The sequence below is a fragment of the Entamoeba invadens genome (genome assembly GCF_000330505.1).
Source record: "Entamoeba invadens IP1 unplaced genomic scaffold scaff_1105074726711, whole genome shotgun sequence".
NCBI lineage: Eukaryota > Evosea > Mastigamoebida > Endamoebidae > Entamoeba > Entamoeba invadens.
This window is the reverse complement of record NW_004443648.1, coordinates 512,791-527,892: the sequence shown is the minus strand read 5'-3', so window position 1 is coordinate 527,892 and position 15,102 is coordinate 512,791. Positions and strand designations below refer to the sequence as shown.

At 33.9% G+C, this 15,102-nt stretch overlaps 4 protein-coding genes across 4 annotated transcripts; 3 read left to right on the top strand and 1 right to left on the bottom strand.

Moving 5' to 3' along the window:
• Positions 1-1,711: 1,711 nt before the first annotated feature.
• Positions 1,712-6,981, top strand: EIN_055750 (serine-threonine protein kinase, putative; the record flags this gene model as incomplete). Its single annotated transcript, XM_004259953.1, has 3 exons — positions 1,712-2,132; positions 2,223-2,683; positions 2,734-6,981. The coding sequence occupies 3 exons, from the start codon at positions 1,712-1,714 to the stop codon at positions 6,979-6,981; spliced, it is 5,130 nt and encodes a 1,709-aa protein (XP_004260001.1).
• Positions 6,982-7,171: 190 nt separating this feature from the next.
• On the bottom strand, positions 7,172-7,721 carry EIN_055740 (hypothetical protein; the record flags this gene model as incomplete). Its single annotated transcript, XM_004259952.1, has 2 exons — positions 7,172-7,518; positions 7,622-7,721. 2 exons carry the CDS (start codon positions 7,719-7,721, stop codon positions 7,172-7,174), a joined length of 447 nt encoding a protein of 148 aa, XP_004260000.1.
• Positions 7,722-7,989: 268 nt separating this feature from the next.
• Positions 7,990-9,759, top strand: EIN_055730 (hypothetical protein; the record flags this gene model as incomplete). The annotated part of the gene is made up of 1 exon (XM_004259951.1): positions 7,990-9,759. The coding sequence occupies one exon, from the start codon at positions 7,990-7,992 to the stop codon at positions 9,757-9,759; it is 1,770 nt and encodes a 589-aa protein (XP_004259999.1).
• A 503-nt stretch (positions 9,760-10,262) lies between these two features.
• On the top strand, positions 10,263-13,323 carry EIN_055720 (protein serine/threonine kinase, putative; the record flags this gene model as incomplete). Its single annotated transcript, XM_004259950.1, has 4 exons — positions 10,263-11,000; positions 11,221-12,309; positions 12,555-12,567; positions 12,620-13,323. 4 exons carry the CDS (start codon positions 10,263-10,265, stop codon positions 13,321-13,323), a joined length of 2,544 nt encoding a protein of 847 aa, XP_004259998.1.
• Between the last annotated feature and the right edge of the window lie 1,779 nt (positions 13,324-15,102).

The window sequence follows — 15,102 nt, the reverse complement described above, 5'->3', positions numbered from 1 at the left end:
CCATGTGGTGCTAATAAGATACCAAACAACCCAACCTTGTCAAACGGGTTGCAATGTGATGTCATCGATGCCTCGCCCTCAAAGACTTGGATGAGCACGCCAGGCTTATTGTCTGCATGTGTCGAAAATATCTGTGACTTCCTTGCTGAAATTGTTAAGTTTTTGTGGTATCAATTCTGTCATCACACCAATCACAAGCGTGCTCTTGTGATTGGTGTGTGGAAGTCGGTGCATTTTTTATTATCATTTAAAGTTTAATATTTTTTGAAGAGCATTTTATGCTTTTCTTCTCTTATCTTTTTTGAATTTATTTCTGTTTGATAATTTTTCTCTTTTTAAGTTTTTATTACCAAGTCTTTACTCTTTTAAAATAAAAACAAAATTGCAATTGAAATTATTTTTGCGGGTTTTGGTGCCAAATATGTGGGAAATCATTATATTCTATCAATATTATAGAAAATCAAAATAGGTGTGTAGGCCTCTTTTGATTGGTCAAAACCACACACCGATAGAGTCACACATGGATGGAATCACACACCGATAGAATTTTTACTGTAGTTATTCCTTTTTTGGACTAGTAATGTTAGATTTTTTGATTATAATTTGACAAAAAAATACAGAAAATGGGATTTGAATTAAAAGGTTGAAAACTTGAACAATTATTAAACAGTGTTGTTGAAGTGTTTTTTAATATTACAGTTTTAATATCCCAGGTCCAAAAATGCACAGACAACATTGGACAGTGGACGTTTTTAGACTATTGTGTGATTTGACACATTTAATTAGTATATTTATCTTTTAAACTTAAAAAACAACTCTCGATTTGAACACAATGTCATTTCTTCATTTCATTTATTACTTTTTCGATAGATAAAACAAGTGTGTGATTATGTTAAAAACTGATGTTGTAATGAAACTGAAATGTGTTTTAGATTTACTATAAATATATTATAATAAAATGAGTTTGTTTTTAATAATATTATTATTTTTAAATAAATTAATTAAAAAAATAATGAATAATAAAAAATCCCTAAAAAATAGCTTTAATATATAAAAATAAATTAATTACTCCTATATTATTGTATTATTGTTACAATTACTATCGATATAACAAACTCGAACAACAATTAAAACTTATAGAATATATTACTTAACAAATCATGTATAATTAATAATTATTTTTATTAAAACTAATATTTCAAGATACACCATAATTTTTTTCAATTTATATTGAATTACTCTTTTTAATGTTTTGAACTATAAAATAGTATAAAAATATAATTAACATATTGTTAAATATATACCCGATATTTTTTTAATTAATTATTTTAAATGGTTTATTTATAATAACTTTTAGTTCCAACATAAATTTACAATTCCAGAAATACATTACAATGGAATTGGTTTGAAACGATAAAGATATCTAATAAAACAATAGAATTGCAAATTATACTTTTAATTTGATATTTTCGCTCATTTTTATGAACGATGGTTAAATTAATTTTGAATTTAATCCAAACATTAAATAATTAAAAAAAACTTTTATAAATACAAAGAACACCAAACTTTTAGTTGTTTGTTTTTCTTTACAAAAGCCCGAGTTAATAAATAGAACACTCATAATCCACCCCAAATAAACAGGAAATTTGAATTATTTTTTAAAAGAAGTAAACACTCAACTAAAGAAAGTCAACGAACTTAAAAACCGTAGATGTCCGACCTTTCTCAATCTTTTCAGTCGTCAACATGTTTGGAACATCTTGTCCGGAAGAGTTCAAGCTTCTTCACAAAGTCGGTTCACTCCGAGAATGGATTGGCTTCAACTCAAGAAACTCCAAAAATCCAAGACGACAAATTTTGTGTCAAGGATGAGATCACATTTAGTGGTATTCCAAAGAGTTTGAATAACATCTTAGCTTTCCTTCGAAAGAAATTACGAAAATCGACCTTTTTCGAAGACAAATTAGTGAAGGAATATGATTGTGGAGTCCTTCTTAAAGATCCAAACGCAAAACTTTCATCATTTGAAAACATGTCAATTAGAAAAATAGAAAAGGTGTATGGGTATTCCTCACTCGACGCTGAAAAATTGAACAAACTCGCCGCTCAATTCTCCCATCGAAAATTTTTCCGTTTGTTTATTATATTTATTATATTTTTTGGTATGATATAATTACTCCATTTAATTAATAATTCCATTCAAAACTATTACTAACAGACAGACAACCTTAACAGAAACAAAATGAATAACAAATCGTTCATCCAAATCCAACGACTTTTCACTGAGTGCGACAACGAAAACAATGAAATCATCGATGAGAAACTCGACGAACAAACTGAATTTGCGTATTTAAAGTACATTCTACTCTTTTCACGGAACCCTATTCTCCCAAATGCAGTGTTAAATGTGTTTCAAAAAGGGGTGGAGATGCTTGCAAAACAACAAAAAGAAAATGTCAAGATGTATGTCATTGAGAATTTGGAGAATTTGATCAACACAGGGACTAAACACAATTTTGAGATTTTACGAGAGGTCTCCCTTTTCTTAATAGAAATTTCAACAAATTTCACTTCCGTTGAGGAGAAGTGTGACTGTTATTTGTCTTACTTCAATGCCATGTTACAATCAAACGATTTCAAAGCCGAGTACATTCCCATCGTCGAGTTGATGTTCCAGCAAATTGTTTGTTGTTGAATTCAAAGTGTTGAAGCAAATCAGAAACTTAATAGTAGGACTCGGACTTTTATTTTGAGTGTAGTCAGCAATACAAAAACGAGCGCGTTGTTGAAAAGATTGATTTTGTGTTCTGTCCCCGCTTTGGGTTTTCAATCGACGAGTTTTGCGAGAGCGGCGATTGCACGAGTGGGATGGTGTACATCACAACGCATCGAGTGATCTTCTCTCCAGACACATTACCGAGTAAACAGGAAGCTGTTGTGATAGAATACATAGGGAATATATGGATCGCACAAATCCAAAGTGTCATAGAAGAAGAGAAGAATGGGTATTTGTTTGTTCGATTAATCAGTAAAGATATCCGCGTTGTGACGTTTCGAACTTCTCTGAAGCAAATTGGCAAGTTCAAGAATGTCATTGTTCAATTGCAATTGAAGCACCCCATCCCACACGCAATTTTCAAAATCAAACAAATCATTAAAGAAACGAGTAACGACAATTGGAACGAAATTACTAATGGCAATAGAATCATTCGCGAGAGTGGCGGGATGAAAGTTTTTGTTGATGAAAGTGAGTTGGACAGTGCATTTAAAGAAATTCAGAAAATCGTCCCACTGATTAACTTTCAAACGAAACAAAACGTTGGGTCGTTCTTCACGTCGAATAATAAATACTGCGACGCATTAAGAGGAGTGTTTAATTTCTGTAATGTGACGATGAAAAAGTTGGACGACGATTTGAATGTCACTCTCTCTGGAGAGAGAAGTCACGTCAACTTCATCTTTTCTGTGATAAAAATGATGACAAATTCTTATGTCCGGACTATTGAAGGGTTCTGCGAGTTACTTCACAGAGAGTTTTTTCAAGAGGAATTCTTTGTGAAAAAGTTTGACGTGTTACTCAACGGATTCCTCAATTGTGTTGATCTGCTTCTTCAACAACATTTTGTTAATTTCGAGTTCACAGACACTTTAATCGCTTTCTTGTTCTCCGCTTTAACAGAAAATCGCTATGAGGAGTTAACTGGGGACTATGAATGTCCGTCTCTTATTTACGAAATTATAACAAAAAAGAAGATGTATACAAACGAATTGTACGAAAGAACTGAAAAGACTTTGAATGTCATTTTACCAGAAGAACACTTCAATTTGCTCTTCTCTAAATTCTTGAATTACAGCAAAAAGGTCTCCGACGTCTTCTTGTCAAATACAATCACTACGAAGAACGATGGACTTTCTTTATATCAATTCCCACCATTCCCAATACAAATCAAACAATTCACAAGTATCTCGAATATTGATCTGAGCGAAAATCGACTCAGAGAGTTCCCGAGAGCACTTATTTTCTTTTCGAATTTGGTCAATATCAAATTGCAAAACAACGACATCGTCTTTGTCACCGACCAAATATCACAATTGACTAATTTGTCCGCACTCAATTTGGCAAACAACAATTTAAAGTTTCTCCCGGACTTCAATCACAATCCTCTCAAAGTCCTCGACCTCTCGGGAAACGATTTCAACAAGAAAATGGAACTTGATGTCAACAATCAATTGGAGACGTTTTATGCACGCGAAACGACATTCTACCCGACAGTCTTGTCTACACTTCCAAATCTCAGAGTTTTGGACTTCTCGGGTTCAACATTCAACATATCGGAAATAGTCGAGAACCCCCCTCCATCCCTCTGCGAATTGTATTTAAAAAACCAGCGAATACACACAATCCCTGAAAATATCACACAACTTGGAATAACTAAATTGGACCTATCAAATAACTATATTAATAGAATCAACTTTTCTCTGTTTGCAATGAAACAGCTGAGATGCCTCGACTTGACTGGAAACGCAAATATCGGGGTTAACGCGATGTTTCAGACGATGACGGACCTCACAATCATATCAGAAAATTATTCAAATACCAAGCGAAATTTAGTCAAAGAAGAATTGAAGAAGCAGAAGAAGCTTTATTACTATGATAGAGTCATAGTCTGTGGGAACCCATCCAAAGACGAGATCTTCACATTTGTCCAGAACAAATACACTGAGGCAAATGAAGTCACTTCGTCTGGGAAAGACCGATTTTGTGTTGAGATAGGAAACGGCGCTGACAAGCGCAATGTATCGTTTATGAAGCTTGAAATCACTGATATGACCAAGGAGATATGGAAGTACAAAAGGTCGTATCTAGTTTATTGCCAAGACTCTGAAATAATCAATTTCTATGACTTCAAGATCCTCTTAATCTTACAAGGACAACTTGGGTGCGCATTTTCATTTGTTGTTGATTCGACGGCGAAGAGTGCGCAGATAGAGAAAGATGGTTCAACCGAGCGCCACATTATAGTTCGCAAAAAGAAGAAATTAGAGAACACTTCGATTCAAAAGAAGGTCTACGAACTCTTTGTGAAGAAGGGGGAGTGTCTAGATGAAGACGCGAGAACTTTGTTCTTCGAGTTGTCCTTAACGAAGATGCGAGGGTTTTGTATAACAAATGACGAGTTATATACCATCATGGATACCATCAAAATTAAAGACAAACAGAAGGCAATCAAGACGTTAAGTCGAATTGGGTACCTTCAGACGACAGAAGGCAAGGAAATCAGTTTAGTTGATGACGAATTATTTACTCGCGCAACGAAGGAAATCAAGAAACAAAGTGAGAAGAGTCCGTTTCTCTTAGTGGGGGTGCTCAGTGTCATTGGAGTCCACAAAAGTGACATTTCCTTTGTTATAGAATTAATGGAGAAACTCGACATCATCGAAGTCATCAAGAGTGAGTCGGCGAAATTCAATGTGAAGAGTGTCGACTTCAATAAAACATATAAAGAAGCTTCATCGCAATTTTTCGGAATCATCAACAGAAATAGCGTGTCGATCACACGAACTACGTCATCGAGTAAGACGAGTGGAAGTATAGTAAGCAATTACAGTATCGACGAAATAGTCGAGAACAAGACTCTTTTCATGTATGGGAATACCATTCAAAACAAGCGAGTAGATGGCACCAAGTGGTCAGTTCGGCATTTAAGGAACGAGATAGAAATTGGTGAGTGTTTAGAAGTTGAGTTTTCTCCGGATGAGATGCGACGGATCATGATAGAGATGATGGTACACCACAAGGGGTATTATTGGTGGGAGAGTGGGTGTATAGTAAGTGTTGAAGATGCCGGTAAAATCTATGTGATGCTTTCCTTTTCCCCGCATACCCTTGAGATTCGTGTCAGAGGACTTATAGTGAACGAGAGTGTGTTAGTACGCATTTGGGAGATGTTATTTGACATCACGACTGATTTCAAAAAACGAGGGAAAGTGACCAAAGAGTATGTGATGTGTAGTGAGTGTTTGAGTCAAGGGGAGGTTGTCAAAGTGTCGAAAGAGAAGATCGTGAGTTGTGTGCACTCGATGAAGTATCGGATTAAATGCGAGAAAGGGAAACATCTTCTTAACATTGTTCAAAGTGATTTAATGTCTATAATCGCCGAAATGCCGACTCAATTCAAAGTGAATGGAATGAATAACTACACCGACGTGAAAAAGTTGTGCGAAGGGTCGAAGTCCGTGATTTCCGTGAAAAAAGAGGGAGCGCCGACATATCGAAAAGTTGTAATGAAGCGATTGGTGACGTGGGATGGGTGTGAGTTGAATGAGTATATCAGTGGGGTTGAAGAATATATTCGCGAGATAATGGTGATGAAATTGCAACAGAATATTAACGTTGCGGCGATGTATAATTACTCGATCGATCCATTGTTTGTCACAATGGAATATTTCGAAAGTGGGAGTTTATATGACGTCTACAAAAAGTATCCACTCACTACAAAAGAGCGCGTGGAAATAGCAAAAGACAGTGCGCGTGGGGTATTAGCGCTCCACAATTCAGGGTTGATCCATCGCGACTTAAAAAGTCCAAATATCTTAGTCGAACTGAATAATGGCAAATACGTCCGCTGTGCTATTTCAGACTTCGGACAAACAGTATCTGTCGATGGCGAAGAAGAGTGTGATATTCATTGTCCAACATGGTTAGCTCCTGAAGTCTTATTAGGCCAAAAGTTTACACAGAAAAGTGATGTGTATTCTTTTGGTCTTCTCTTGTGGGAATTAAAGAATAATGATATCCCTTTCAAAGAGTTCACCTTCTTCACTGATGTAAGAAACAAAGTAATTGAAGGGTATCGCCCAACTCTTGGGGAAAATATGTTATTCTTTAATGCAATAATTACAGTGTGTTGGGATCCAGTGCCACAAAATCGCCCCGAGATGAAGGATGTTGTGTTCTTCTTAGAAAACACTAAAGTGTAGTAATATCAAAATTATTATTAGTTATTAGTTATTAGTTATTAGTTATTAGTTATTAGTTATTAGTTATTAGTTATTAGTTATTAATTATTAATTATTAGTTATTAATTATTAATTGTTAGTTAATTGAATGGAATAAATTATTGAATTAATAAGTCGAGTTGTTCAATCCTTTACTAAATGAATATACTCTTTATTTTGTGTGCGAATATAAATACCTCACTTGTTCTTCATATAAACTTCGTTGCTCTTCTTTGAGTAAATTATTCTCAATTTTTAATTTGCGTATGTTTGAAACTTCGGATGATTTTTGTGTGTCTGTTACTTTGTAGATATTAATTTCTGATTGGAGACGATCATATGCAAGTTTCGTTTTTGTGTAATTTGTTTGTGTGTTTTCAAATTGAGTTTTTAAACGTCGTAACTCGGCTTCTGCTTGTGACAGTTTGTCTCCATGACTTTTTTCTTGTGGGATTTTTGCCTGTGAAGAAATGGCGTGTTCAATTTGATCACATACACTCATCAATTCTCCCTTTTCTTCTTCTTTTTAATTTGAAATAGTATTGTTTTAATTGTTTTAATTTAGTAAATTATTAATTGATTTAATATTATTATTTATCATTAAGATGGTTTATAAACAAACTTCCGAGTTGTCTATCATCAAGATAACACGCGTCGTTATACATTGCAGTCACAATCTCATCCATTGTGAGTTGTCTTTCTTTATCGTTTTGTTCTTCCATTGAAGTTATAAAAAGAAAAAAACAAGTTTTCTTTTAACAAAAAACCCTTTTTTTTTCAAAACAAAACATTTGTAATACCAAAATTGGTTTTAATTTATTAAAATTTAATAATTAAAAAACTTCAATATTTTTTATTTAAACAAAATGATGTTAAAAAAACTATAAATATGATTGACGCGTTGACACGTCTTAATTCTTCATAATAATAAATAAATTATTATATTTAACATTAATATTAATTAATTAAAGACATGTTATAACACCATAAATGAAAAAAAAACATAAAAATAGAGAAAGTCCAAAACTCAAGAACTGTCCACACGCCCTTTCCACGTGTCAGAACACGTCAATCTCACAACTAAAAGAGACATCATCTCCGAATCACAGAATGACAACAACACGTGCAGCAATAGCCATTGAGCTTTTGAAAAATTATCATGGAGAGTTGGATGATAATAAAATTGTTTTACTTGGTAAAATAGCACATTACATTTCTCTCGCACACAAAAACGAGAAGATCGCAATACCCGAAGAAAATTACATAGAGAAAGCTTTATCGACGCAAACAGAGGAAGATATAACAAATTTGATCCTCGCGACTTTTGACGACCCGTCGAAAGTCAATTTAGTCTTACTCAAGAAAGAGATCGCAAAGACTCCAATGGACACGATGGACTTTCTTAAAGACGTCACAGAGATACTGAGTTGCTCAGAGAACAAACACTTGAGTCTCCAGACCCTTTCAAAGATCGGAGAAATAGCACGGTCTCTGTACGCAGCAACATTTGGATGCATCAACGAGACTATTAAAATGGAAGAGGAGAAGTCTGGCTCTTCCCCTTCACAGTCCGAAGCAGAGAACATTCCCATTGCAAACTCGGAAGACAATTCAAAGGTACCAGAAGTTGATGTGAATGTGAAATTCACTGAAAGACTTAAAACTCTTGGCGTTGATTTGGACAAGATCGATAGGAAGCTTAAAGTCTTTGAAACCCAATTTGACGAACATGGGGAGGACGTGGAATACTTTATGAAAGCCAAATCGCCATCAAAAGAAGTAGAAAATATGATTCGAGGGGGCATTGAAATTAATGAGCTCTCAATGAAGGTATTACTCGATTTGGACTCATATCTTGGACTTAACGACGAGAACAAATCGAAGAGGAAAGACCTCATTATTAACATCCAAGACAAGCTGGACGAAGTGGAGAAGAAGATCAAGCGCCTTCGTGTCACAAAACTGAAAGTCGACAAGAAGCTTGACGACGAGAGAAAAGTTAAAGAAGCCATTGAACAGGAACGCCTTGCAAAAGAGAAAGCAATGAAAGAAGAAGAAGCGAGAAAGATGGAAGAGGAGAAGAGTGAAGATGAGCGGAACCAAGAACTTCTTGCGAGACAAAAAGAAGAAGAAGCGCGGAAACGTGAGGAAGCCGAGAGACAACGTGTCATTGAGGAAAGGAAGGAGAAGAAACGCAAAGAACTTGAGGAGCGTCAAAAACAGAACCAGCGGTATGTGAAGCCAAAGAGAACATATAACGAACAAGAAGATGAAGAGCATGAGACGATGAAAGAGAAGAAGAATTATGGAGAGATCATTAGAAATAGTATCGACTGGAAAGCAATGAAACTGCCTGTCAAATTTGGAGTACAGGAACGTGGGAACAACATTGTTGTTGTTGGGAATATCAGTGGGTTGAATGAAGATGATATTAACGTCGAAATCACCAAAAGCGGGTATTTAAAGATCAGTGGAGTCAAAGAACCAAATGAGCAAGAGATGTCATTAATGGTAAGGTCAGTTAAACAAAGATATGGAGAAATTGAAGACGATGAAATGGTTGAAATGGTCTCGAAATATTGTAAAGGAAGGTTTGGTATGTTTAGCCAGATATATGAAATCCCAGAATATGTCGATGTACAGGGAATTACAATGAATTATGACGAAGATATCCTCACCGTCACTCTTCCTAAGAAATATAGAAGACAAGAAAGATCTCCCTTTGGAAATTACAACATGGGTTATAACCCATTTTGGTGACATTAATTTGTTTTTTATTAATATTTATATTAAATTGTATTCAATTAAATATTTAATTAGAGTCATTCTCTAAACGTTGTCCCTTTTGCAAAAAAATACACAAAAAATTCTTTAAAAAATGGGAAATAGGTAATAAATCATAAAAACGGTAAAAAAACTAAAACAATGATTTTCTGGCGTTTCGAAAAAATACCCGATATATTCCAGTTATTAATATCTAAAAACCGAGGGACAACTTTAAGGAAAAAACATCTTTTAGAGAATGACTCTAATATTATTTTTTCAGTCAATTTAAAATTAGAATGTTTACAAATAATCATAATATTTGGCACTTTTGGCTCATCTATCTCCTAATCACTTTCCGATTAGGAGATTAATTGGAAAGTGAAAAAAATAAATAGAATTTGTTCACTTTTTATTAATAAAATTCATATAAAACAAAAAAGGTATTATATGATGCACACTGCGCAAAATGTTCATCTGCATTCGAAAGAAAGTGTGTGATGTGTAACACGGTATATTACCCAGACGAAAACGGCCAACGTGTTCAATGTAGCACAATCAACACAAATTATACGAGTTGCAGCCAATCAACAAAGAAGTGCCTGGCGTGCAAAGACCCACAGTATGTAGCTTCAAATGGGCTTTGTTTAAATTGTGAAGTTGGGACTTACAAGAAGACCGAGACAACATGTGAAAGTTGTTATTTTGCAACTGAGAACTGTGATGCGTGTTCAACACTTTCTGTGGGTGTTTCCAATCGCACCTCTTGTATGGCCAACCATGTATTGAATAGTGGGAAGGGTCAGTTGTGTCTAAGTGGGAAGTATTACAATCCAAATTCAAAGAGCTGCCAAAGTAATGATGTGAACTGTCAAATTCAAGTCGACGAGTCAACTTGTCTTCTTTGTAACAACAACTACTTTTTGGCGAATGGGGTTTGCCAACAAACAACTCGATGTCAAAGTCCGTCCAACACCACAATGTCTTCGTGTGACTGTTATGATCAGATTTCAGTCAACTCCGATTGTAAAGACAATTTGACAAATTGCAAACACCAGAAAGTTGAAAAGAGAAATTCTGTTTGTATTAATTGCAACGACAACTTCACTTTGAATGAAAATGATTGTCAACGTGCACAACAAAATTTGGAAGTCAGAAATGATATTGTTTACAAGTGCGGAGATAGTGCGTATCTCAACATCTCAAACGAATGTGTCGGCTGTGGTGTTTCTATATCGGTTTGCCAATGATCAAAAATAAAAATAATACCATTACAGTGTCAAACCAATTCTATATTTGACACGACTACAAACCAATGTGTTACAGATGATAATTGCCAAACAAAAAAATATGGCTTTTGCACCAAATGCACATCTGATTTAAATTACATATCACAGGGAAGGTGATATATGTCAAACCACCAACTGTGGTCTCTGTGACATAAGTACCTGTCTAAAGTGTTTGGATAGCTTTGTGAAATACACTGACACTTGGTGTGTATCAAAGAGTGAGATATCAACATGCAAAACATTTAGTTCAGGTGGATGTGTTGTTTATTGTGAGGAGTATTACCAGACAGACGCAAAGAATGTAGAAGACAAGTATGATTACTGTGTTCCAATAGAATCTACAACAGTCACAATTTGCAAGAGATACAGTTTAAAGAACACCAAATGTGTAGAGTGTCTTGATGCATTCAAATTGAAAAATGGAATTTGTGCTGACACATTTGATGAAGACAACAAATTCAAAACAGACACAAAAACAGCAACGGAAACTTTTTGTCAAATAAGAAACAACAAAAAATGCCAACACTGCGCTGATGGGTATTACAACATCAACAACGAGTGTATTCAATGTGAAAACGACTGTTCAACTTGTTACAACACAACTTATTGCACTTCTTGTAAATCCGGGTTTTATCTTGACAAATTAGGAAACTGTAAATCACTTGGTGCATTACAAGAGAGTTGTCACATTGCACTGCCTGGTGGAAGCGTATGTGCGATCTGTAACAGTGGGTATTATCGAGAGGGTATCAGCTGTACATCATGTGAAGAGTCGTGTGCACCATGTGTGAACAGTTACGAGTGTCTTGCACGCAAAGACGGCTATTTCAACATCCCAGGTGAATGCAAATTGTGTGAATCAAATACAACACTCGCTAACTGTGAACTGTCATCATCGTCTGGATGTGAGAGGTGTGTGTCTATTCGTTTCTTATCAAATCACAAGTGTTATGAATGTTCTCCAAATTGCACATCATGTGAGAGTGAAAGTGTGTGTACAATATGTAACGAATTGGAAAATATGTTGGTTGACACGCAATGCCTTCATTTCACAAAAGTTAAATTCTGTGTGTCAGCTCTAAATTCGAGGTGTGTGAAGTGTGAGGGTCGACGAGAACCCACAGACTCCGGTGACAGTTGCACAAAGTTGGTCAATCTTGGTGTTGTGATTGGCATCCCAATTACTGTTTTAATACTTTTGGTAATCTTCATTTTACTCAACAAACGCCAAGTGAAAAAGAAGATGCAAAATGTACGTGTTTTTTGATATTAAGAAATCGAAAATAACAATGAATCCACTCAACAAAGTGTTGTGTTCCAATAAAAATGTATTAAAATTTGACATAGATTCAGACGCTCTTATTCCAGTCGATGAAGAATCGCGCGACTTGATATGTATTGGAAACCTCACCAAACACCATTTAAAAGTGCAATTTAGTGTTATAGAAGGGTGTGATTGTTATGAAATACGAACAGTGCCTTCAATAGTGATATTAAAGAAAGGAGAAGCGTGTGAGTTTGAGATATTCATCAAGTCCCTGTGCTCATGTAAAATAGACGAATCGAAGTTGTCACTTCTTTGGATTATATGAGTGGTGAACAGACAACAGAGAAAATGACAATTGAAACAACAACAGTCCAATCAACAAAATTGAATTACAAAGAACTCGACGAAATAAAGCTAATTTGCGAAGGGTCTTTTGGAATGGTATACAAAGGCACATTCAGAGGAAAAGAAGTTACAATAAAAAAGATGAAACACATACAAAAGATGAGTCAACTTCTGAATGATTTCGAAAATGAAGTGAATATGTTGGACAAGTTTAGAAGTGAGTATATCATCCACTTCTATGGCGCTTGTTTTATTCCAAACCACATATGCATGGTCACCGAATTTGCTTTGTATGGAAGTTTACAAGACTTGATAAAACACAAAAAGAGGGATGAAATTGGTTCGAAAATTAAAATTAAAATCATAATAGATGCTTCCAAAGGAATTTTGTATTTACATGAGAATGGCATTTTACAAAGAGACATTAAACCAGACAACATACTCGTCATTTCCTTGGAAAATGGAATGAATGTCAATGGAAAGTTGACTGATTTTGGAAGTAGTAGAAACATCAATTTACTCACAACTAACATGACTTTCACAAAGGGTATCGGAACACCAAAATACATGGCACAAGAAATCTTGAATAAACAACATTATAAGAAGCCAGCTGATGTCTACTCGTTGGCTGTGACGTTGTTTGAGACTTTGATATGGTGAGAGGCGTATACTGCCGATGAGTTTAAAATTCCATGGAGCATCTCCAATTTTGTAGCTTCTGGTAAACGGCTTTCAATCAGAGAAGGAATTAGTCCAGAAGCTTATAATGTTATTTCAGAAATGTGGACACAGAAACCCGAAGACTGACCAACCGCAGATGTTGTGGTGATTCTTTTACAAAAGTTACAAAGAAATAATTAAATATGGTTTTAATATTTATAAATTTTTTTAGAATAATCTCTTATCATTTATTATATTAATAATTATTTTTTATTAAATGTTATAATAATATTGGGTTTAATACAAATACTATAACTAAATGGTTATATTATGAAGTAATATAATATAGTTTAGTAACTAATATTAATAATAAAAACAAATGGAAAAAACCCATAATAAAGAAAAAAATGAATTATAAAACATTTAATGATGATGGTAAACTTAATTAGAACGGTTCTAATGGCACATTCATTAACATTGATGTTTGTGAAAGCGAGAACCAAGAAAATGGTTTGTATATAATTTGGATTCACAGGGATACAAATTACGCAACTTACCAATATTTTTTATTTTTCTAAGCAAGGTTCCCCATTTTTTGGTCTGTAAAAAATTACATTAATAAAAACTAACAATACTTTTAAGGTTTCTTTAACTTTATAATATTTTTCTTTTTTCCATTTTGCCTAAAAAAAACAATCAGAAAATTAAAAATGTTAAAATAAAAGCCAAAAAACGGGATAATTTAACTAATCAATAATGATAATCAATTAACTTTGAAAAAAATACTTCATATTTATAATTTTTATGGGCTTTTCTATGTAAAAAACAGATATTTATTAGTGTTACATGATAAAATAAATCAGGATAAAAATAACCTCATTTATATAAATAAAACGGTTTCTTTTCTTTTTTACTTTAAAACACTGAAACGACAGGACTATGTCCTGAAAACCAAAAAAAGAATTTTTCAAGAAAAATGTCTTGACAAAAATAAAAGGGACCAATAATATTTTTACAATTTTTCTAATCGTTATCTTCTCGTCTTCATCTGCTCAATGTCGGCTCATTATTTTCTAAGCTCTTCTTCAGCCATTTTTTTCATTGTTTTTATTCTTTTTTCTTTTCTTCCGTTTATCGTCTTCTCATCATAGACTTTCGTACATTAATAAATTTCATTTCTCATTTTTTTGAAAAAAGTATAGAATCTCTATTGGAGATCAATTGTTCACGTTTTATTTTTCAACTGTTCTGAACATAAATTATAATTTTGTTTTGTAATAATTTTATTTATTAACTATGGGGTTTGTTAGTAAATATTCACTTGTTATCGTTTTTGTGGATGGTTTTGACAATAACCAATAAAAAACGTGGTTTAATAATTTAAAAACGTATTAAACACACCAAAAAACGTGTCGTGTATTATACGTTACAACTTCAAAACAAATCAAGACTAGAATGACTTTCCTCTTTTAATTGAATCAAACTGGGCAGTCCATGTGCATCATATCGAAGCGGTGAAAGCTGTGTTATACTCATTCAATTAATGTTTTAATTGTTTTTATTATATTAATAGTTTGTAAAAAAGTTAAAAATAACTTGAAATGTTTAGTAATCGTAGTCTATTTATAATTTGTTTTTCGTCATTGTTTTCGTAACTTTCCTTAAAAAATACATAACCTGTGGCTAAACTTTGATGTTTTTCCTTCCAAAATATTCAAAAAGAGCTTAATCAATGCTGTTGTCGTTGTAGTAGTATATAAATTATGTGGATTTGGGGCA